The following is a 22,788-nucleotide window of genomic DNA, read 5'->3' as shown; positions in this document are numbered from 1 at the left end:
GCCCCGACTCTCCTCTGGCTGCCCTGACTTTCCGTTCGCTGCCCCGACTCTCCGTTCGCTGCCCCGACTCTCCGTTCGCTGCCCCGACTCTCCTCTGGTTGCCCCGACTTTCCGTTCGCTGCCCCGACTCTCCGTGCGCTGCCCCGACTCTCCTTTCGCCTGCCCTGCCCTGCTCCCAGCTCTGTAAGCATGCGCAATGGTCTGAGCATGCTTGCCGCTTAGTTTTTTGCGCCGGGTTGTGGGGGCGCGCTTTTGACCTGTCACCAAGGCGGTTTTTCTGGCGGTGTGCTTTTCACCACGTGGCTGTGGCCCCCCTCTATCTGGCCTTGTAATTTGCCCAGTGAATACTATTTTGACTATACAACAGCATCTCAGCCTTTGGGTAAGCCTATAAAAGATTAATGCTGCATATAGAGTCCACATTTTAATTTGATCTCTTCAGATTGGTATTCTGCATTTATCTACCCGGTAGTAGAGTTTATCAATTAAATTTAAATTTACCGCCGTAATGGCAGGAATGAGACGAAAGTCATATACAGCGGACTTTAAGCTTCAAGTCGTTGCGAAAGCTGAGGAAATAGGCAACCGGGCCACAGCGAGAGAGTTCGATGTTGGAGAAACATCGGTGCGTGAATGGAGAAAAGATAAGAAGGAACTGGAGAAATGCAATCCGCGAAAACGGGCACATCGTGGGGCCAAACCAAAATGGCCTCAGCTGGAGGATGACTTGAAGCAGTGGATTCTGGCGAGAAGGGAGCAAAATCAATCAGTCTCTACTGTTGCGATTCAGATGAAGGCAAAACTACTTGCCAATGGAAGAGGAATACCTGACTTCAAAGCTGGCTTCACATGGATCTCAAAATTTATGAAAAGGAACGGACTATCAGTTAGAATGAGAACAACTGTTGGCCAGCGACTTCCAGATGACTGGCAGCAAAAATTGATTGATTTCCGTGACTTTGTCGCCAAAGAAATATCTGAACTTGGCATCACTGCAAAGGACGTCATCAACATGGATGAAATTCCAATGGCATTCGACATTCCAGCGACAAGAACCATAGCCCCCACAGGTACTAAATCTGTTGCCATCACCACAACTGGGCATGAAAGAACGTGTTTTACAGTCGTTCTTGGTTGCTCAGCTAGCGGGGTTAAGTTAAAGCCCATGCTCATTTTCAAAAGGGTCGCTATGCCCCGTGAAAAGCTGCCCACCAGTGTGGTTGTGCACTGCAACAAGAAGGGATGGATGGACTGCGACGTAATGAGATTGTAGGTAGATAAATGCTTTAGGGCAAGACAGGGTGGATTCTTTGCAAAAAAATCCTTGTTAATTTTTGATGCCATGGCTGCCCACAAAGAAAAAAATGTTCAGGCCTACACTAATTCTACTCGTGCCCACATCGCTGTGATACCTGGAGGCCTGACGTGTAAGCTGCAACCACTTGACATCGCAGTGAATCATCCATAACATAAGCAATGCCTCTGCTGGGTCAGACCTGAGGTCCATCATGCCCAGCAGTCCGCTCACGCGGCGGCCCAACAGGTCCAGGACCTGTGCAGTAATCCTCTATTTATACCCCTCTATCCCCTTTTCCAGCAGGAAATTGTCCAATCCTTTCTTAAACCCCTGTACTGTACTCTGCCCTATTACTCCCTCGAATAGAACCTTTGACCTCTCTCCTGCAGAGGTAATTTCTCGAGGGCTCCGAGTTGCAGGAGGGTTGAGAGTTCTTGATGAAGGAGGATGGTCTGTTGGGAGTTGAGAGAGACTCTTTGGGGGGGGGGGGGGGATGAGTGGCCAAGATGGCGGCGGTGTGAGACAGCCGCGAAGAAGGTCAGAAAATTTGCAGCTAAAGAATTATTTTTTTCCTCTTAGCTAAGATGCCGCATACAAAGAGAAAGTGGGTGGTGAGGACTGTACCCTTGCTGGTCCTCTCTTCATCCCCCATGCAGCAAACCGTTGACCGTTTCTTTGCAGTGGTTCCTTTGTCGGTCCCCGGAGAAGTTGACCCTGCAGCAAGGAGGGGCGGAGGAGAGCCACCTCCTACTTTGGGGCTTGAGACATCATTATCGCCTCCAGATCACCTAAACCCTCCATGTCCAGCGACCATCAGGGCACTGGTAGGGAAGATTCTTACAACCGGAAGTAGTGAGATGGGTCTCCCAGCGAGGGCACCATTTCCACAGCTGAGAAGCAGAAGAGATAGAACAAGGAACTGGAAGGCAATGCTGTTCCGGAAGTATCTTTGATTAACATTTGGCAAATCCTTCAGCGTCTGGAATCTACAGTCTTAAAGTTGGCAGAAGAGGTAATAAGAATAGCTAATAAGCTAGATAATTTGACCAAGACTAGAAAATCCGTAAAAGAGGATCTTAGTAATCGGGTCAGGCAGATACAAGAAGCGATTCAACACTTACAGCAATTTAAGGTTGCCATGGTAAAAGATAATATGTAAATACACAAAAATTGGAGCAAATGGAAAACTATAATCGACATTTGAATCTCCGTCTGTTGAATTTTCCTCAGATGTCAGGGATATGACCTATAGATCTTTTTAAAGAATATTTGACTGAAAATTTAAAAATTTCCTCTAACGCTATTCCTCCAATAAACAAACTTTATTATTTGCCTACAAAAAAAGTTTCTAAAGGAGAAGGTGAGAAGGAAAATAGAGGAGAAATACAGATTGATCTTGATAATATATCTGCAATTTTGGAACAATCTATAGCTGATATGACAGAGAGCAACACTCTTGGTATCATTTGCATTTGAGCAGGACATGAATATGGTTCTAAGATTATACTTTAAAAATTTTCACCTTCTGTTTGGGGGGGGTCAAAGAATTTGGGTTTATCCAGACGTTGCAAAGTCTACACAGGAACGGCGAAAAATGTTTCTGTCATTAAGACAAGAGACAATTAAAATGGGAGCGACCTTCCTTCTGGTTTATTCTTGCAAATGCCTGGTCCGGTATGTGGGATCTAAATATACCTTTTATTCTCCAGAACAATTGAAGGACTTTCTGGATTTAAAGAAAATCATCAAAGGTTAATTTGGGGGATTAGAAGTTAACAAAGAGGATCACACTAGGGCCATTTCCTTTTTATTTTTACTTTAAATAAAGTCCTCTAATTCCTTTGTTCACTCCCCCCTAATTAGAGGTCTAAGGAAGGGTATTTTTTTTTTTTAATTTCTTGTTAAAGATGTCTTCTATTTTGGATTTGTCTCTGAGTTTCATGTAACAAGAATTCTGTCTTGTGAATTTTATTTTTTGAAATGCTAATAAAAGAAAAAGACACTTTTGAAGGGTGGTTTGGACACCTGGACCCAGGTGTCTGATGTGATACGGATCCAACAATGATAGAAATGAAGAAGATGACCAACAATTGGAAAAGTCTGAGGAGACGGTTGTTGTATGCTGACCAGTCAAAATGACTGCTGGGCCTCTGCTGCCTAGACCACCTCTGTGTTGTAGCCCTAGAGGAAGAAGTAGATGGAATATACTTCCGTTTAGAATAATAAGAAGAGCACTTAGGATTGTAGAAGTGTTTGGCAGGTGGAGGATTTGAAGATTTTGAAGTATACAGTGTGGACATTGACTGTTCGTGTCTGGTGATCTTTGGTGTGGCCTCCTCTATTTTCTCCCCAAAGAGTTCATCTCCCAAGCATGGTATGTTTGCTAAACGGTCTTACACGTTAACATCTAGGTCTGATACTTGAGTCATACTTGTCTTCTCATGGCAATGGATAGTGCTGATGCTCTAGAACAGTGGTTCCCAACCCTGTCCTGGAGGACCACCAGGCCAATCGGGTTTTCAGGCTAGCCCTAATAAATAAGCATTGAATTGACAGATATGCAAATATGCTCCATGCATATTCATTAGGGTGATCCTGAAAACCCGATTGGCCTGGTGCTCTTCCAGGACAGGGTTGGGAACCACTGCTCTAGAAGTAATGTGAAAGGCATCAAACACTGACCTAGCCATATACTTTCTCATTGCCAAGAGATTATTAGTTGGATGTTGAAAAGTGGTGAGTTGGTCATCCGGGATGTACTACTCTGCAGGTATTCATCCATGTTAGGAGCACTGCATGATGAGTTTACAAGGTGATTTGAAGACTTCAAAACAGTTGAGAGTGAAATGCACATGATTTCTTCTCCCTTCACTTGCATTGTGATTAATACACCCAATGTTCTGCTCAAACTCATTGTCCTGCAGTCTGATATGCTACTGGCAGATCATTTTAAGTCAGTATCATTGCTGGATTTTTATTCTCTCAAAGATGAAAACTTTATACACATGAGGAAGCTTGCTCAGAAGATGTGGGTTCTCTCTGGATCTACCTACATATGTGAACATTCTTAGTGACAACCTTTAACAAATCCAGATACAGATCCTCTCTCACTGACAATCACTTGTCATCTGTCCTTCGCATATCCACCTTAGACATTCAACCTGACTTCAATGCACTTTGTTCAAGCTCAAGACAGACTAGATTTCTCTGACTAAAAAAACCCCCTGAAAAAAACAGTAAATGAAGTAATTAGACTAGAAACAACTGCAATAGCACTTATTACTTTTTTATTTAAAAAATATAAAGTTAATTTAATACTGCTCTTTGAAAGACTGCAAAAATATGCACATTTGCAAAATTGTTTTTGTGAATGTTGATCAAAGTGATGTAATGTTGGTCTTTCACTATGCCTGTTTCACATTTTTAATAGCTTAATCATAGCAACTACCAGTAGCAGTTGTTATGATTAAGCTATAAAGAGAGAAAATTAGTATGGAGCAGAATTGAGTTTAGCCTTTTGGTCCGGCCCTCCAAAACAGTCTCAGTTTCTCATGTGGCCCTTTGGGAAAATTAATTGCCCATCCCTGATCGAGGTGGAACTAAATATCTTCTGTAAGATGAAGATGGAGATGTCTGTGGCTTAGACAAGGTTGAAATGGTGTCTGCATGTTTTTAACTAGGTCAGCCACCTCATCTCTAAACAAATTATCACCGTTACGAGGAACATCAGAAAGGCATTCCTGAACTTGAGTTTTCAAGTTCAGACACCCTGAGCCACAAAAAGCGATGCCTTGCTGCTACTACAGAAGAAGTCTGTGAAGAGACATCGAAAGTATCATAGGTGCCCCTGGCAAGAAGCTTTCCAATGGTCAATACGTTTTGGCAAAGATGCGGGATATCTTTAAGTTTGTCCTGAGGAAGAAACTCCCCAAAAGATGTCATTTGTTTGATTAAAGACTTTAAATAAATGGTTGTGTAGAATTTATAATCCATGATCCTGTTTGTAAGCGTGGATGCTTGGAAGATGTGCTTGCCAAAGGAGTTCTAGGTTCTGGCCTCCCTATCTGGAGGAGCAGAAGCATGAGACCATGAACTGCATGCCCAAAGTTTTGGCACAGGAATTGGCACTAAGCATGATTTCTATAAACGGCAAGTACTTTTTATAGAATTGAGCTTAGTGATGATCTTTTCTGGCACCCATTTTTGAATGCGATTTATAGAATTTCCCCCATGTGACTTTTGCACTCATATTATAAATACAGATGAGTACATGCCTAGCACTTCTGCATGTGAATGTTACATTCATGCATGTAAGTGCTAGTTTTCCATAACTTTAGTGTACAACTGACACTTACATTTAGGTACTAAGGTTGTAGAACGAAGGACATATGCATAAACAGCTAAGCTGATCTCATGATCAGAGGGGGAAACCAGCTGATGTCTTTGGAAGGGGATGCCCAGTGAGCTGGTCACTTTGCCCAATGATGATCTTGAATCTCACATTGATGTCTTTTTTTCTTTTTGCCAAAGTGGCCCTCACTGGAAAAAATTCTTAAAACCGTCGCCTTGCACTGACACACATTACATTTTGTCTGTCATTTCTGTGTCCCTTTGCCCAAGATATCTATGATCCTGGGTTAAATAAATGAGTTCTGCAATGTACTTATGTGGCTGCTGAAAGCTGCAATAATGGCAATGATGATGTTCATATCTCTCTTCAGATCATTGGACAGAAATATTAAATAAATACGGAACCATGTGAGATCACCCTGTGAATTTATTTCAATTGTAATATGCGCCATTAATTATGATCCATGAGGTCTGCCCTTCAGCCAATTTCATACCTATTGCTGAATGATTCTAATCTTCTGTTTTCTTAAAGTTTGATGTACTGAAAAGTATTCTCTATTTTAGGGGCAATTTTATAAGCAACTTCAGTGTTTTACACGTGCATAAAACACTTGAGAATTTTACACAAGCTTAGTGCACAGGCACTAGTAAAACATCACTCATTTTTATGTGACACATATGTAGATATTTCCAGTACCAGTGGATTGAGAATGGGTGGTGTGGTGGCAAAAAGAAAGTTACTTATTTCTTGAAAATAAGCTTTTGGGAAAGCAATTTTTAAAAAGGCACCTAGGTACCCTGTAACAAAATCACCCCTTAACAGGGTAATTTTATGAAAGGTGTAATTTTCTAGGTGTAAAGTTTGTTTTACATGCAGAAAAGGTCTTTTATAAAACTATGTAGTGGTATGTATGTGCATAAGTATGCATGTTGGCTAGATGGCTCAGACTTATACATAGGAAACTGCAGACAAAGATGCAGGCTATGTTTATTATACCAATTATTTAATGCGGACACTGATATCACCTTATTACAAACCAGGGGACCCGACATGGTCCGTGTTTTGGAAAACACGCCTTCTTCAGGGGTCCATGGTTGAAAAGGATTAAGACAGACTGCAATTTAAATAGGTAATAAACAAACGCCTGTATATACAACAATCACATGCCGACGGTGCGACGTAAAAAATGGATGCCGAAGCAAAAGGGCAATATCAAACAGCAAAGGTGATAACGGCACTTCTAAGGGCAGAGTTATGATGTATGTGTACATTTTATTAAAAATTAAAAAAAAAAACAGACTGTGGATGTGGATGATCTGAAAGATGATTTTTAATAATAATAATAATAATAACTTTATTTTTTCTATACTGCCATAATCTTGCAACTTCTAGGCGGTTCACAGTGAAAGAGAGCTGTACAATCTGCGAATTACAAGGTGAGAACAGGTAGGAGTCACTGAGTAATCAGTGTTTACAGGTTACAAATAGGTTACAGTATAATCTTAAGCATTTTACATCAAAGGGGCTGGATGGTCAGCGAGTTACAGAATATAGGTGGGGAGGAAGACACTGAATAGTCAAGAGAAATACAAATAAAAGTCTAAATTAGTAATACACGTATGATTGTCCTGACGGACCCCCAAAGATAAAAACAACAGACTGTGGATTGGGTCTCCCTTTTTGGTTTTTTTGTGTTACATTTTATAAAATATATGATTATATATGCAGAGTACACATACACCTTTATGTCTGCATCGGAGCAAGTATAATGCATTTGCCTAATATTGGGGCTGGATCTGGGAGTCTATTTTGTAAAAGCACACAGGTACCTTTGTTGTCTTTATATAAGAGGTTAAAAATAGGTACCTTTTTGGATTTCTCACACAGGTACGCTGATTCTTACAAACATTTCAGGAAGAAGTTGAAAACCTATTTTTTCCTTAAATATTTGACTAATTAATCCATTCTTTCTATGTAATATGTTATAATTAATAATTTTTTGTAAACCACATAGAACCTTTGGTAATGCGGTTAACAAGTACATTGTAATGTAATGTAATGTTATAAAATCAGGCCTTCAGGCTTTGATTATATAAAGTCCGCCTAAAGTTAGGCACTGATATCTAATCTAATCTAATATTTGTGCGTCACTCATACCTATAAAAGGCGACTGTTAAAAGAGGTAAGAGGGGAGAGAAAGAGGAGGGAGAGAGAGGAGGTGGATAGGCAAGAGGGAGAGGAAGGGGAGAGAGAAAGAGGGGAGAGAGGAGGAAGGGAAAGGGAGAGAAAAGAGGGTAAAGGAGATTAAGTATCGAACAGATGGGTTTTCAGTTTTCTTCAGAAGATGATGTGGCAAGGCTCAGTTCTGGTCTTCTCTGTAAGGCCGTTCCAAGTTTTGACTCCTAGGAAGGTAAGCATGGAGTGGAAAACTCGTTTATAGTGAAGATCTTTAGTGGATGGGAGATTTAGTAGTATCCGGTTGAGGGTTCTGCGGGAAGTAGACCATGCTGTTGAGAAAAGTTGGATGAGTGGGGCCGCACCAATGCTATAAAACTTAGGCACCCACTATAGAATCACGCTTAGCACCATCTAAGCGTGCTTAGGTGATGCTTAACATCTTAACATTTAGGCATCCCCAATTTATGTCAGGATTTGCTACGCCTAAAGTTAGGCACCAATATAAGAGTCCAACAGCACCTGATTCACAAAGAGGCGCCTAACTTGAAAACACGCCCATGACCTACCCCTAACCATGCCCACTTTTAGTGTAGGGGCATCGGGCTAGGTGCCAACTTTTTATAGAATCAAGGTTTTTGAGTTGGGTGCTTAACTTTCAATTAAGTCCAATTAAAGCTGATCATAAGGTGTTGAGTGCCAATATTGGCACTGATTAAGCCTATTGCTCAATTAAATTAGGCAGTCGTGTCTGGACTGTAGGGAGTATGAGATAATACCTCCCAGCTGTATTCGTGCAGTTTTTCAATGACATTCCCTATGTGTGGGCGAGCATTGTCGTGAAGAACGAGTGGCCCAGCCAAGAGCAACTGAGGTCGCGTTATATATATTTTTCTGTGCATTTTTTGCAAAAAATCACAACAATACACTGAAGTGACACTTCTTCCACATGGAACTTTATCTGTGATGATGATGCCTTCATGATCATAAGCAAAAATCATCATTTGTTTGACTTTTGATTGAGCTCGTCAAAATTTTTTTGGTCATAGGGAAGATGGAGCTCTCCACTTGTCATTGAAAAACTACGCGGATACAGCTGGGAGGTGTTACCTCATGCTCCCTACAGTCCAGACATGAGTCCACCAGACTTCAACCTTTATCCAAAGTTGAAACAACCTATGCGTGGACATCGTTTTGCATCTCTGGAAGAACTTTCTTCCGCTGGTACCCGAGCCATTCGGCAACCGAACTGAAACAGTGTTTTGGATGGAATAATGAAGCTTCCCAGATGCTTGGAAATCGGTCATTGCAAAGCAGGGAGACTATATTGAAGGATTGTAAAGAAATACTTAAAAACAAAACAAAACATGTAAATTAAAAAAATAGTGTGCATTATTTATGAAATGACCCTCGTAATATAGTAAATGACAGTAGGTAAAGAGACCTGAATGGTCTATCCAGTCTGCCAAAAGTCACACTCATTATCGCCAAAAGTGAATGTGATTTAAATACTTGATCATAGTCTTTCTTTGGCATTTCTGGGACAGATCATAGAAACCCGCCCAATATTGAACTTACATTCCAACTACTGGAGTTGCTGTTAAAGGACACAGACTGAAAAGTCTACCTGGCATTGTTCCCATGTTCCAGCTATTGAAGTTGCTGTTGAAGTGATCCTAAACGGGCGACGGAGTAAGTCACCCTTGAAAGCTGCTCCTGCTTGGTTTGGCGTTTTTTCTCTTATCTAAGAAGTTTTTACCTTAACTATGCCCAAGCGCAGGGGCAAACAGAGAGGCGTTCTTCCAGCCTCATCTGGTATTTCAACGGCGAGACAGGTGGCAATTACAGCATATGCCACACCGGCTGGATCGGGTGCATCCGCTGACCGAGGGGGGCAGACCTCGGTCTTGGAGAGCGAAATTTCGCTTAGCCCTGTGGGTCCTGGAGCTCCTCCGCAGCCCGGGAGGATGTCGGGGACGCCGTCGGCAACGCAGGAGGTGCCGGAGACGAGTTCTCCGTTGACGCTGCTGAAATTACCTCTGACCCCGGAAGTTATTCACAGCTTGCCGACTCTTTTGCAGTCGACAATGGAGAACGGAAGAGCAGTTGTTGGTGAGGATGCAGGGACAGAGGAGCAGCGAGTTAATGGGGCATTCTCTGGAACATCTTTGCCCCCCCCTCCTCTGGTAAAACCTGAAGTCATCGATATGGAAGCAATTTGGAGTGGACTTGAGTCAATACATAAGGTATGCTCTCAACTTTTTTCTTCAACACAGAATACTAATTTACAAGTTAAAACTTTGGAAGAGAAACTCCAAAACCAGTCCAATAGAACAGACAATTTGGAAAAATCAGTGTCAGAAATAAAGGCTTCTATGAATTTACATTTAAAGGAAAAATCTTTGCTGGTTAGAAAAATGGAAAATTTGGAAAATGCAAATAGAAATTTAAATCTTAGATTGTTGAATTTTCCGGTATCTAAACTTCAAACTTCAAGAGATTTATTCAATTCCTTTTTACAATCAGTGTTGAAATTTCCTGAAAATAATATGCCACCGCTTCAAAAGATATACTATTTGAATATTCCCAAAGAAGAGAAAGACAAAGGGATTGTATCAGGAGACTTGGATCTCACTGGTATGCTGGAAACATCAATTCAAGAAGAAATAACTGTTAGAGCAACTTTACTGGTAACCTTTGTTTTTCTCCAAGATAAAGAGGCAGTTCTCCGTTTATTCTATAGGACTGAGAATGCGGAATTTCACGGTTCCAAAGTTTCAATATTTCCTGATGTATCTAAATTGACGCAAGCCAGACGGAAGAAATTCCTGGCATACCGACAGTTAACTTTGAATATGGGAGCAACCTTTCAGTTACGTTTTCCCTGTAAATGCTGTCTTACCTATCAGAATGTTAGATACATATTTTATGATCCGGATCAGTTAAATTTCTTTTTAGAGGGTAAGACGGAATTTAGAGCTCCAGATTCTTCAACATAGTCCTCTATCCAGGCAGATGGTTAATCCAACCGTACTCTGTAATCTGTAACTCGTATGAGTTTTTGTTTCTTTTTTCTTTTAGACCCAACTTCCCTTGGAAGTGATGGACTCTCTCTCTCTTCATTATGTGGACTCTGATTGGTCATATATGTGGAATTATTATACATGAATTAATATAATTATTTTCTTTTTTCAATTGTTAATTTCTTTAGATTGTTGTTAAACAATTTGTGAAAATTATAAATAAATAAAATAAAAAAAGAAGTGATCCTAAACCAGACTGCCATATACAGGAAGCACACTGTACAAGTTTGCCCGGCACCAGGCTGTGCCCCTTATTCTCACAGAGGGTCGCTCAAGGCCTCCCTCACCCCATGGTCCAGCATGTCTCCTTCCCTGTAGTCCAATGTTCCCACTTTTTACCTTCCCCACTGTACCTGGTATGTAACATCGTCTATCTTCCTTTCCCTCAACGTATCCAGAATCTCATTTCCCCTTCCCTCTTTCAGCATTACCAGTATAATATCCTGCTGTAAGGCTTGACATCAGCTCCAGGTTTTTTCACAAAGAGCCTGATTCTATAAACGGTGCCTAGGCTAGGCACTACTGCAGACATCTAGAGATCTGATCAGCTTCTTTGACTGGGTAAGAAGAAAGATGGATATAGGGTAGTCCCTGGACGTCGTGTACTTGGACTTCAGCAAAGCGTTTGACAGCGTCCCACACTGCAGGTTATTGAGCAAGATGGGTTCGATGGGACTGGGTGAAACATTAACCGCATGGGTTAGGGACTGGCTTAGAGGTAGACTTCAGAGGGTAATGGCAAACGGTACCCTCTCCGATACAACGGAGGTGACCAGCGGAGTGCTGCAAGGCTCGGTCTTGGGCCTGATCCTATTTAACAACTTCATAAGAGACTTGGCTGAGGGGCTTCGAGGTAAAATTACATTATTCGCCGAGGACGCCAAACTATGCAACATAGTAGGCAACTGCACAACAGATGAAAGCACAGTGCCCGACAAAAGCTCAATGCCCGACAGTATGACGCATGATCTACTCCTGCTGGAGCATTGGTCAAAGAATTGGCAACTAAGTTTCAATGCCAAAAAATGCAAGGTCATGCACCTTGAGGGCAAAAATCCATGCAGGACTTACACCCTAAATGGTGAGATCCTAGCAAGGACTGTAGCAGAACGTGACTTGGGGGTGATCATTAGCGAAGACATGAAGACTGCCAATCAAGTGGAGAAAGCTTCATTCAGGGCTAGACAAATCATTTGCTGTATCCATAGAAGTTTCATCAGCTGTAAGCCCGAGGTCATAATGCTGTTGTACAGAGCCATGGTGAGACCCCATCTGGAATACTGTGTACAATTCTGGAGGCCGCATTATCAAAAAGATGTGCGGAGAGTTGGGTAGGTTCAGCTGTACTCTCTCGAGGAACGCAGAGAGAGGGGAGACATGATCGAGACGTTCAAATATGTCACAGGCTGTATCGAGGTGGAAGAGGATCTCTTTTTCCTTAAAGGACCCACGGCAACAAGAGGGCATCCGTTGAAAATCAGGGATGGGAAATTTCATGGCGACACCAGAAAATATTTATTCACCGAAAGGGTGGTTGATCGCTGGAATAATCTTCCACAACAGGTAATTGAGGCCAGCAGCGTGCCAGATTTTAAGAAAAGATGGGATTGGCATGTGGGATCTCTTCATGGAGGTAGTTAAGGGGTGGGCCATTAGTGCGGGCAGACTAGATGGGCCGTGGCCCTTTTCTGCCGTCATGTTCTATGTTACTATGTTTCTAAATAAAATTTTAACACAAATAAATGTTTTTTTATTAGTTGGTTAAATGACGTGGTGATTGATCATGCCATTAAAAACTGATTAAAAATTTATTGTTATGTTTTTTTACTACTAATTAAGGTTGTGTGCAGATATCTGCATGGTACCCTCCAACATCTAACACCACCTACCTGAAAAATAAGCTTGGTTAGGGATGGAGAATAGGCATAATGAACTTAGGTGTACGAGTTAGGCACCCATAAATTAGGCCAGGTACCAGTGTCTACCTCAACGATGCCTAGCAATGCCTAAGGATCGTCATTGCTAGATGCCACTAGGTGTGATTCTATGAAGGATGCCTAGCAGTTGACTGACAATTGCATGGACTGGCACCTACAAGTTAGGTGCCGTTTATAGAATCAGGCCCAAAATATCTGGCTATGGTAGCTGTATACTTAAGCAAATTGGGAGTGCTTGTTGTATTTCCCTATCTAGGCAATTGGTGAATCAAGCAATTGTCTCAGAAAGGATCTCAAAGATTGCTGTTTATAACCATCAGAGAACTAGATAAGTTTCATCAAAACTAACTTCCAATCCTGATCTCTTCATTTCAATTGGAAGTCATAAGTCCTCTTCTGTTAGAAACAACTGAAGCAAAAGACTCCCTGGTATTTGTGGTTGAGGTAATTTCAAATGAACTGGCAGACATCATGGGGAATATTGAGGTTGTTGGCCTACATAACTTCAACAGAATCCCCAAAGGTGAAGTGAAAGAATCTATTAGAGCAAAAAAAAACCCCCATCTTTTAAAGAATGGAAAAAGGATCTAAATGAAGAAAATAAGAAGAGACACAAGCACTGGCAAGTTATATGCAAAGCATTGATAAAGAAGGCTAAGAAAGAGTATGAAGAGAAACTTGCAAAAGAGGCAAAAATTCATAATTTTTTAAGGTACATCAGAAATAGAAAACCTGTGAGGGAATCCGTGGGACCGTTGGATGATCAAGGAGCAAAAGGGGTGCTCAGGGAGGATAAGGCCATAGTGGAGAGACTGAATGAGTTCTTTGCTTCGATCTTTACGGAAGAAGATGTAAGAGATCTACCTGAATCAGAAATGGTTTTCAAGTGTGATGATGCAGAGGAAGTGAAAGAAATCTCGGTGAATCTAGAAGATGTACTAACCCAAATCGACAAGTTAAAAAGTGATAGATCACCTGAACCAGATAATATGCATCCCAGGGTACTAAAAGAACTCAAACATGAAATTGCTGACCTGCTGTTAGTGATCTGTAACCTTTCGCTAAAATCATCTGTAGCTGAATTTTGGAGGGTGGCAATGTTACACCAATTTTTTTAAAGGGTTCCAGGGAAGATCTTGGGATATTACAGACCGGTAAGTCTGACTTCAGTGCTGGGCAAAATGGTGGGAACAATGTGAATAACCATCTCCTATTTTAAAATTGCATAAGTGACATTAAACCGGTCTCTAAATGTTTCATCCCAATTTGGATCCAATTTTGAATACACAGACTATATTATCAATATAACCTATTTTAATTTATACTAACAAAACTAAGTACCACAACTGCAGTGCCACTTCACTGTTTTATCATTGTGCTCCTGGATAAATTGTGTCTGGCCTGTCCCCTTAAAAACAACTACTGTATTTGTTTCTAATGTAACATTTTTATTCCTAATGTTTAGCTCTAGTTCACATGCTTTATTACATCCCCAAAGTCACTTTTTGCATTCTAAATACTGAAAGAAAAGCTCACTTTGCATTTTGCTTTATGAAATTTGTAAAATGATGTTACATTTGGCTGGCCTGATGGCTCAGTGCCAATACTTTGCACATACATGCAAAGAACAAATGTTTAATATCAGGGTCAGGACTTTCACTCTCTGTGTCAGATAATGCTGTGGGCAGGGGGGCACAGACTCTGGTAGGGAGAAAGTCTAAGCCATTGTGCAACAGTAACACCTAGTGCCTGGATATGTCCATGATTGCAGGATTCAGGAAGAGCTCAGCTGCCTGGCCGCTGGCAGAAGACTCTCACTGCAATGACTAAATTGGGACAGGATAAAAATAATGGAAAATGAATCCAAGAATATTTCCACATGAAGGTCCATGGTGCTGAATTCCTGACCTGGTTCCTACAAAGCTGAAAGTTCAAAAGAAGCAGAAAGAAACTGCCTATCTCCTACCTCAAAACAACTATTATTAGCATGCCCATGAATAAAACAGAACAAAATAATCATAATGGTACAGCAGACTATAGCAAAAAGGGCAGATCCTGGGATTTAAACTTGCTGTGTTTAGTCATAGAGGGGCATAATAATAATAATAATAAAAAGTCTAAGTCCCCTTTTGGCCTAGGCCCTAAACGCTGAAAGTAGAAGCAGGAAAATTGTCCATTCTCAAAAAATACCAAAACAAAAACGTCCAAAAGGAGGTTTTTTAAAATAATGGCCTGCCTCTACATTCAGCTGTTTAAACACCCAGACCACCACAACATCTACACTTACCACATATAATCAATGAAAAAAAAAGCCTAAGTCCCAAATGCCCAACACAAGAGATTTTAGGCAAAGGAGGAGCCAGTCCTTCGCCTAAAAGCTGGATTCTGTAACCGGTGTCTGCCAAAAAGAACACCAGTTACAGAATCCACCTCCCTCCCCCCAGCAACAATCGCGGCAGGAGAGATGACTCATCTCCCCTGCCGCGATCCACCCCCCTCCCCTCCCCGACCGGGGCAGGAGGGAGCCCAAGCCCTCCTGCCCTGACCCAGCCCCCGTCTGGCCCCCCTGAGCCCCCTCTCCCTTAGAGCCTGATTGGCCCTGGCACCTCAAGCCCCGCCTGTGGGTGGGGCTTGAGGCGCCTGAGCCAATCAGGCCCTAAGGCCCAATATTCTGAGGATGGCGAGCCTGCTGGACGGACGGGCTTGGGACCCATCTGTCCGGCCAACATTCTTAAGGTATAGGGGGGTGTCAGGGGTGGGTGGGTTGCGGGGTCGGCGGGGGGGGTCTTGCAGGTCGGCGGATAGGGGGTGTTCGGGGGGGAGTGATCGGGGGTTCGGGGGGGCCAGATGTGGGGGGGCTGCGTCAGGGCAGGAGAGTATGGGATTCCTCCTGCCCCGATCATGTCAGCGAGGGTGGCGGTTCTTCGGGCAGTAACACTTGGGCTTCCTCCTGCCCCGGTTGTGTCGGGGAGGGGGGGATCGTGGCAGGAGAGATGGCTCATCTCTTCTGACGCGATCCTCACCCCAAAGTGCCGCGGTTTGGGGGGGGGCCATCGCTATCACGGCAGGAAAGATGAGCCATCTCTCCTGCTGCGATCGTTGCTGGGGGGGGGGGAGTAGGCAGGTTGCAGAGGCCGCTTAGCTGATCGTGGCAGCTGTCATCAGCTCAGCGGCCCCTTTTTCGTCACTTATACCTGTTTTGAATTGGTCTAAGTCAAAACGTATAAGTGCCGACTAGGCAACCTGCCTAAACCTTTGGTTATACCTGCTGTACGCCTATGTCTAGGTCGGCCTACCTCCTGCCCTTCCCCTCCTCTAAAAATGCCTCTTTTCGCTCTATGCGTTTAGAGGCAGGGGAAAGGCCTAAGCTGGTTTTAGATACGTCTAAAACCAGCTTTGGTTATGGGTACTTGGACGATCAGGCTTTTTGATCGTCCAAATACCCATTTAGGCCACTTTTTAGACTTTTTTTTTTATGAGCCCCATAGTGTTCTGGCCCTCTCCTGCAAGAATTTGGCTTAACTGAAGTTGAATGTACATAGTGGTTTTTCTATTATTTCCACAGCCAGAGTATTCCATGAACTCACCATGGTTCATGTAAACAAACACTGTGGTCCTCTCTTTACAACAGGATACTTATATATACACTGACCTATAGAATCCTGGAACCATTCAGATATACATATGCATGACCCCCCAATTCTACTCTCATTTCCCACAACTCCTGGATACTTTTAAAAGAGAAGGCAACTCTTTTAGCAATGTTAATGAATGGGTCCAGTAGCAGATCTTTCCATTACTCAGCTTTTGTGGTAAGGGAATCACATTATCACTCAACCAAAGGGCATATATAGGCTCCAGGTTCTGGAAGGAGTCATGTTTTGTGGCCACTGGCTACAGGCTATTGGCTGGGATAGGAGGAGGATATAAAAATAGGGGAAAATTTCCCCGAAAATAAGATCTATCACAAAATAAGCCCTAGCATGATTTATAAAGATGCTCCTAATATAAGCCACACCCCAAAAATAAGCCCTAGTTAAGATCGACCCCCCCAAAGCCCCCCCCCAAATGTACCCGACACTCCCTGACACTAGTGCTGTCTGATTTGCTGAAAAAATTGGACTTGTCGATTCAGCAACCCCCACCCCTGCTGCTTTAGGAGGCCTCAGAGGTACGTTATGTTAGTCTCATGGTGGGAAGGTCGATGGGGTTCTGCTGCACAGGGGGGATGAGTGAGAGGGGAGGAAAGATGCTGCACATGGGGGAGGGGAGGGAGAAAGGAAAGAGGAAGAATTGGGGTAGAGGAAAGGAAGGGAGAGATCATTGTTGTTGTTGTACATGAAAAAAATAAGATATCCCTGAAAATAAGCCCTAGTGCATTTTTTGGACCCAAAATTAATATAAGACACCGTCTTATTTTCGGGGAAACACGGTAGTTACGAATGAAGATGCTCGTGTTGAAGCCCAATAAAAGTCAGCTCCAATTGCTCTGGAAGATCAAAAATGCAGGAGAAAACTACCAGACAAGAAAAATAAAATCAACTTTGGTCAGTTACAAGATATCTCTATAAGAACAATAGCTCTCAGGGCTATGAATAGCAGCATTTCCTGACCCAGCTAATCACAAGATGAGAACCAAAGTTTAATCAATCACTGATCAAGAAACCCTGACAACCAAATCTTCCATATGGCTCCACAAATATACCTATATACAGTATACAGTATACCTGAAAACTAGCAGTAGTAAAACAACCAAGATCTTTGATTTCTTCCCACACTATTACATATTTCACAAACACGCTGTTCATGGATTCAATGCCAGACTCAAGGAGGCCATACCATGATTTTCTATCTTAATATGGCTTATTACTGTATTACTGTTTTACTTCTCTCAATAATGACATAACCATCACTGGAACTTAAATAGACCAACATATCTTCCTGGTATAAGATCCTTGTTGTACAGGAAATAGCAGGACTTTTGTCTTTGCATACTATCTCTGCCTATCATACAGTGCTGCAGTTACTCCACAAGAGCCCTCTACTTGACAGGGTGACCATCTAGTACAGTGCACTTAAGTTAAAACATGGAACATTATCAAACAGTCAATAGTGCTACTTACCAAAATCTAGTTTACGTTATTGATTAATGTAAAATGAGGCATTAGTTACCAAGTGCAACTAGAGTGATACAGACTTACTACAAGCCCAAGGACAGGAAGGTATATGCCTCATTCTGATTTTTTCTGTGACTTGGCATGAGGTTTAAAAAAAAAAAAGCAAACTGGGCAAACACTTGTGGGCCACATCTCTAACCTGAAACCTGCTAAACGTTTTTGGCCTTTTCTGATTTCGACCTTTGTATGAATTGTCCGGCTGGTTTAATTAAACCCTACACAAGCTTTGTGTCCATTACCTTTTGTGAAGGGTAAGGCAGAAACATTTGGATCTACATGAAGAATGCAATAAATTCATAAAACAAGGAATGGGTGACCAGCCTATGCCCACACCATCTTTTCATACATCAATGCAAGACAGATGGACAAATAAAGACAAAAAACCCCCCAAAGCTGCAGTTCCTTCTTTGTCTTCTCCCCATCCTCATTCTCCTCACTCCACAACAGTGTCAAGAGAGACTTCCCCAATAATGGACCTTAACTAACCCCTTTCTCCTCTTACCTGGTCTTGAGCTGGAAACCTTGAGCTCAAGTCTGCTATTAGCACATGTATCACACAAAAGAAACAAAGAAATAATACAAATAAATGAACTGACAAGAAGAAAAGCAAAACAAGGAAGGCTGCTGGAGCCTACTGAATACTTGCCTCTGTTTTCAGGGACTGACAATCAGAGTCTTCCTTTTCCACTTTACCTAACAAAACAGAAAGACAGGGATGTCAGATGAAAGCAAGTATTTGGAACTGCAGCAGACAGTTTAATGTAGACTACAACTCTATTATTGGGTAGCTATGATTTGATCTGATTTGATTTATTCCACTTTGTATCCCAGTTTTAGCAAATCAAATTGCCAACAAACTAGTTTAAAAGATGAGCTTTTGAACTGCAATTGTTGCAGCCCACCAGGTTAAATAATCATATAGAATGATGTCGTTTTTTAAACTAATGCCCATTCTATTGGTTGAGATCCTTTCCTTTAAGTAAAATTGGAAATAACATGTTATTTATGATGTCCATAAAGCTGATTGTTTCTTAATAAAGCCTTTAAACTAAGATGACATTTTTTGCAGTCTGGAGAACTAGTGGGTAAATTAGCATAAGAACTGTGATACAGAAGTATTTTTTCTATTAAGTTTTGTTGTAGTAAAAAATATGTTTCTTCATAGATTAAAATGCTGGTGGCTGAAATTTCAAGGAATGGCTCCATCGAGCAGAATCATTTCAGATGAGTTGCTGCAAAGCAGTATTATACTAGTCTACAATTAGTTTGAATAATATTGAATAAATTATAATTTTAAAAAAAGAGTAGATCTTTTTCCAGCCAAGATATTTCAGCTCTGGTACATTCATATGAATACAATGAATGAGCAGGATATTGCTTGGAGCAACTGAAGTTTTTATCTTCACTAAAATTACTTTCTAAGTTAGTAGAACTTATTCTGGGATTTGTATGAAGTACATTATAAAGTAAATCTAAGCCATACATTTGGTTCAACAAACCACAATAAATATCAATAAAACAATAAATGTCAAAATATATGAAAATACAGTGGTGCCTCACACAACGAACTTAATCCGTTCCAGGAGCAAGTTTGTTATGTGAAACGTTCGTTGTGTGAAACGCGTTTTCCCATAAGAATACATGTAAAACAAAATAATTCGTTCTGCAGCCCTGTTTTCCCATAAGAATACATGTAAAACAAAATAATTCGTTCTGCAGCCCTACATTTCCCTCCCTCCACCTCACCTTATATGCAGAGTTTGCCAGCTTTCTTTTTCACCCAGCCGCACGCTTTCAAAAAGCTGTGCACGCGCAGCTGCTGAAGTTGATCAATGTTCTCCTCTCCTGCAACTTCCGGTTTCCGGTTGCGTCAGAGGAGAAGATTGAACAACAGAGCATGCGCGCATGTGCTGCTCTTTGAAAGTGTGTGGCTGGCCGAAAAAGAAAGCCGGAAAACTCGGCATCTAAGGTAAGGTGGAGGGAGATGATGGAACACTGCATTCAGACAGGAGGGTGCTGCTGTTCCCGGCTCACATTAGGAAGCGGCGAGAGTAGTTCCGCCCCCCCCCCCCCCCGGGCCCCTCGGGCGACTTCGTTGTGTGAAACGAAGTTCGTTATAGGGAGCAAGACAAAAAGTTCGTTATGCGCAGCGTTCGCTGTGCGAGGCGTCCGTTATGCGAGGCACCACTGTATAATAAAAGTATCAATTTGCCCCAACCTCCTTATATTTGCTCAAACAAATGCATTAAACTGCTTTTGGAAGCTAAGGTAATTAGAGTCTTCTCACGGTGAAGTGATCAAAATATTATGTCATTGCAATTGCAAACAGCATTCTGGTCCCTGCTCCAAAACGAAGTGTCAGTAGGATTCAAATTGAAGTTTTGGAGGGAACTGTAAAACCCAATTACAAGGGGAGAGTCATGTCTTTTGTCTCCTATAGGGAGTCTAGCTAAGGAAGATGTAGAAGCTCAGTGAGTGGGAACCCCCCACCTAGGAGATCACCAGGAACTTAGATTCTCAAAAATTTGCGTTAAAAACCAATGGCCCGCTGTCGCAGCCATTAGAGTAGCGACTTTAAAAAAGCAAGTCATTCTCAAAAAAACACTCATTCGAATGAGGTTGGCGGAGAAGATTCTGGGCACATGCACAGAATAAATACAACAAACCCAACAACATATCAAGCCAAGCAACCCTCCACCAAACAGCGGGAGAGATGCCCACTCTCTCCTGCCATCAAGCAACACTTCCCCCCCCAACATCCTCTTGACAACGACAGACATGCCTACTCTCTCCCACCGCAAAAAAATCCCCCCCAGCAGTGGGAGAAATGCACACTCTCTCCCGCTGCCAAGCAACATGCCCCCAACATCCCCTTGGCAGCAAGAGAGATGCCCACTCTCTTCCGCCGCCACGCAACCCCCCTCCCTGTGCCTATGATGACTCCTGCCCTCTCCCCCTTACCTTACTTAGTTGGTTGGCTGGAGGAATGCCTACTCCCTCCAGCCAGCAGGCCCACCTCTTCAAAATGGCAGGCCTTCCCCTCCCCGATATATCCTGGGATGCATTGGTGAGGAGCCTGAGGAACTTATTGGCCCAGGTTGTTTAAGGCCCCTCCTATGGGGACCAATTAGAGCCTCAGACTCCTCCCCGGTGCATCTGGAGCGGGTCTAAGGCTCTGATTGGTCCAGATGCATAAGGCCTCTCCCACAGGAGGTGCCTTAAACAACCTGGGTCAGTCAGAGCCTCAGGCCCCTCCCTGGTGCATCCCAGGATGCACCGGGGAAGGGAAGGCCCGCCATTTTGAAGAGGCGGGCCTGCTTGCTGGAGGAAGTATATATCCCTCTGGCCAGCCATCTAAGGTAAGGTAAAGGGGAGAGGGTGGGGATTATTGGAGAAATTGGGGGGGGGGTGTTTCTGGTGGCAGGAGAGAGTGGGCGTCTATCCCGCTGCTGAGGGAGTATGTTGCTTGGTGGCAGGAGATAGTAGGCATCTCTCCTGCTGCTTAGGGGTAGGGTGTTGTTTGTGACAGGAGAGAGTGGGCATCTCTTTCGCTGCTGAGGGTATCTGTTGCTTGGTATGGGAGAGAGTGGGCATCTCTCAAGCATCTCGAAGGGATTTGGGGGGTGTTGCTTGGTGGTGGGAGGGAAGATGCAATGTCGGCTTTTAATAGGTGCGCATAAGACATGCCATGTCTCCCACAAAAACTACTATAATTCATAAGACTTGGCTATAATACACATGCTCAAGAAGCATGCTTTTACCACTCCCCCTAAAAAAAAAACAACCCTATAATTTATGTGAATCATGTAATTTTTATTTGTTTCATTAACCACAGTCAAAAGACACACCATGAGATGCACTTTTAACAGTGCTGGCACTGTACCGGCACCCCTGGACCAGGTTACTGATTTTTTTGTTGCCAAAAGCTGATGCCACGCTTGAAGAATGACTCGCTGATGTTTCAGAATCTACCGGAGTGCTCATTTCAATATTTAAGAGCCCATTTGCACAGCAATGTTGGAGATTGCTAGAAAGCTTGTTAAAGCTCACGATAAGCCATTTTGATAATCTGCCGCTAAAATGCATGCAGGCTAAACCAGTTGGAAACAGTTTAGTGACCACGTTAAAAGCAACCTTAAGTTTTGAGAATCTGGTCCTAAGAGAGAAGTAGGAGTAGTAATTATGCATGGGCTGTTAGTCTCTTAAGCAGAGTCCCCCAGAGCCTGAAATAAAAGACTTAAAGTGTTCCCAGTTGTCAGAAATTCTTCATATCAATGTAATAAATAAAGATGTCTTGTATTATTAATAATTGATAGAAGGATGGGTGGGTAAAGTTATGGTTCTATATACTAATTGTATAAAATGGTGTAATCTCTGTAATATTTTTCTGTATTCAATCAAATGTATTACACTGTTATAGTTTATAAAATAATAAAATTAAAAAAAAGAAACTGCTGAGAGAGATCAGTCTGGTCCACAACTGTCCCTCTGAGGCAGAAGAACTGGGTCACAGGGAATCTGTATCTTAAATCTTGATCAGCTAAGAGCAAATACCGAAGCTGCTATCATCTGTAAACCCTACTTATCAAATGGGTTGAAGGCTGCAAGCAGTGACATTAGTAAGTGCCTTCTTCCTGTCAGTGACATAGCCATGGGGGGAGGACCTTGAGGGGCATGGGCCCAGTGGCATGGGGGGGCAGACCACCCTGGGTGCCATCTTGGCAGAAACGCCGGCACCTCTCCTTCTCTCAGCCCACTGATTAACCTC

At 42.5% G+C, this 22,788-nt stretch overlaps 1 protein-coding gene across 3 annotated transcripts in view; it reads right to left on the bottom strand.

The window, feature by feature from the left end:
• The window catches only part of DNMT3A (DNA methyltransferase 3 alpha), a 660,717-nt gene that overhangs the window by 293,914 nt on the left and 344,015 nt on the right, over positions 1 to 22,788 (bottom strand). For all 3 annotated transcript variants that reach the window (XM_033935457.1, XM_033935458.1, XM_033935459.1), the window contains exon 5: positions 18,667 to 18,713. In XM_033935457.1, coding sequence (XP_033791348.1) covers positions 18,667 to 18,713 — 47 coding nt within the window. The remainder of the gene's footprint in view (positions 1 to 18,666; positions 18,714 to 22,788) is intronic.

Source organism: Geotrypetes seraphini, chromosome 3, assembly GCF_902459505.1.
Source record: "Geotrypetes seraphini chromosome 3, aGeoSer1.1, whole genome shotgun sequence".
Classification (NCBI taxonomy): domain Eukaryota; kingdom Metazoa; phylum Chordata; class Amphibia; order Gymnophiona; family Dermophiidae; genus Geotrypetes; species Geotrypetes seraphini.
The sequence above is the reverse complement of the archived record's forward strand: the minus strand, read 5'-3'. Positions and strand labels throughout refer to the sequence as shown.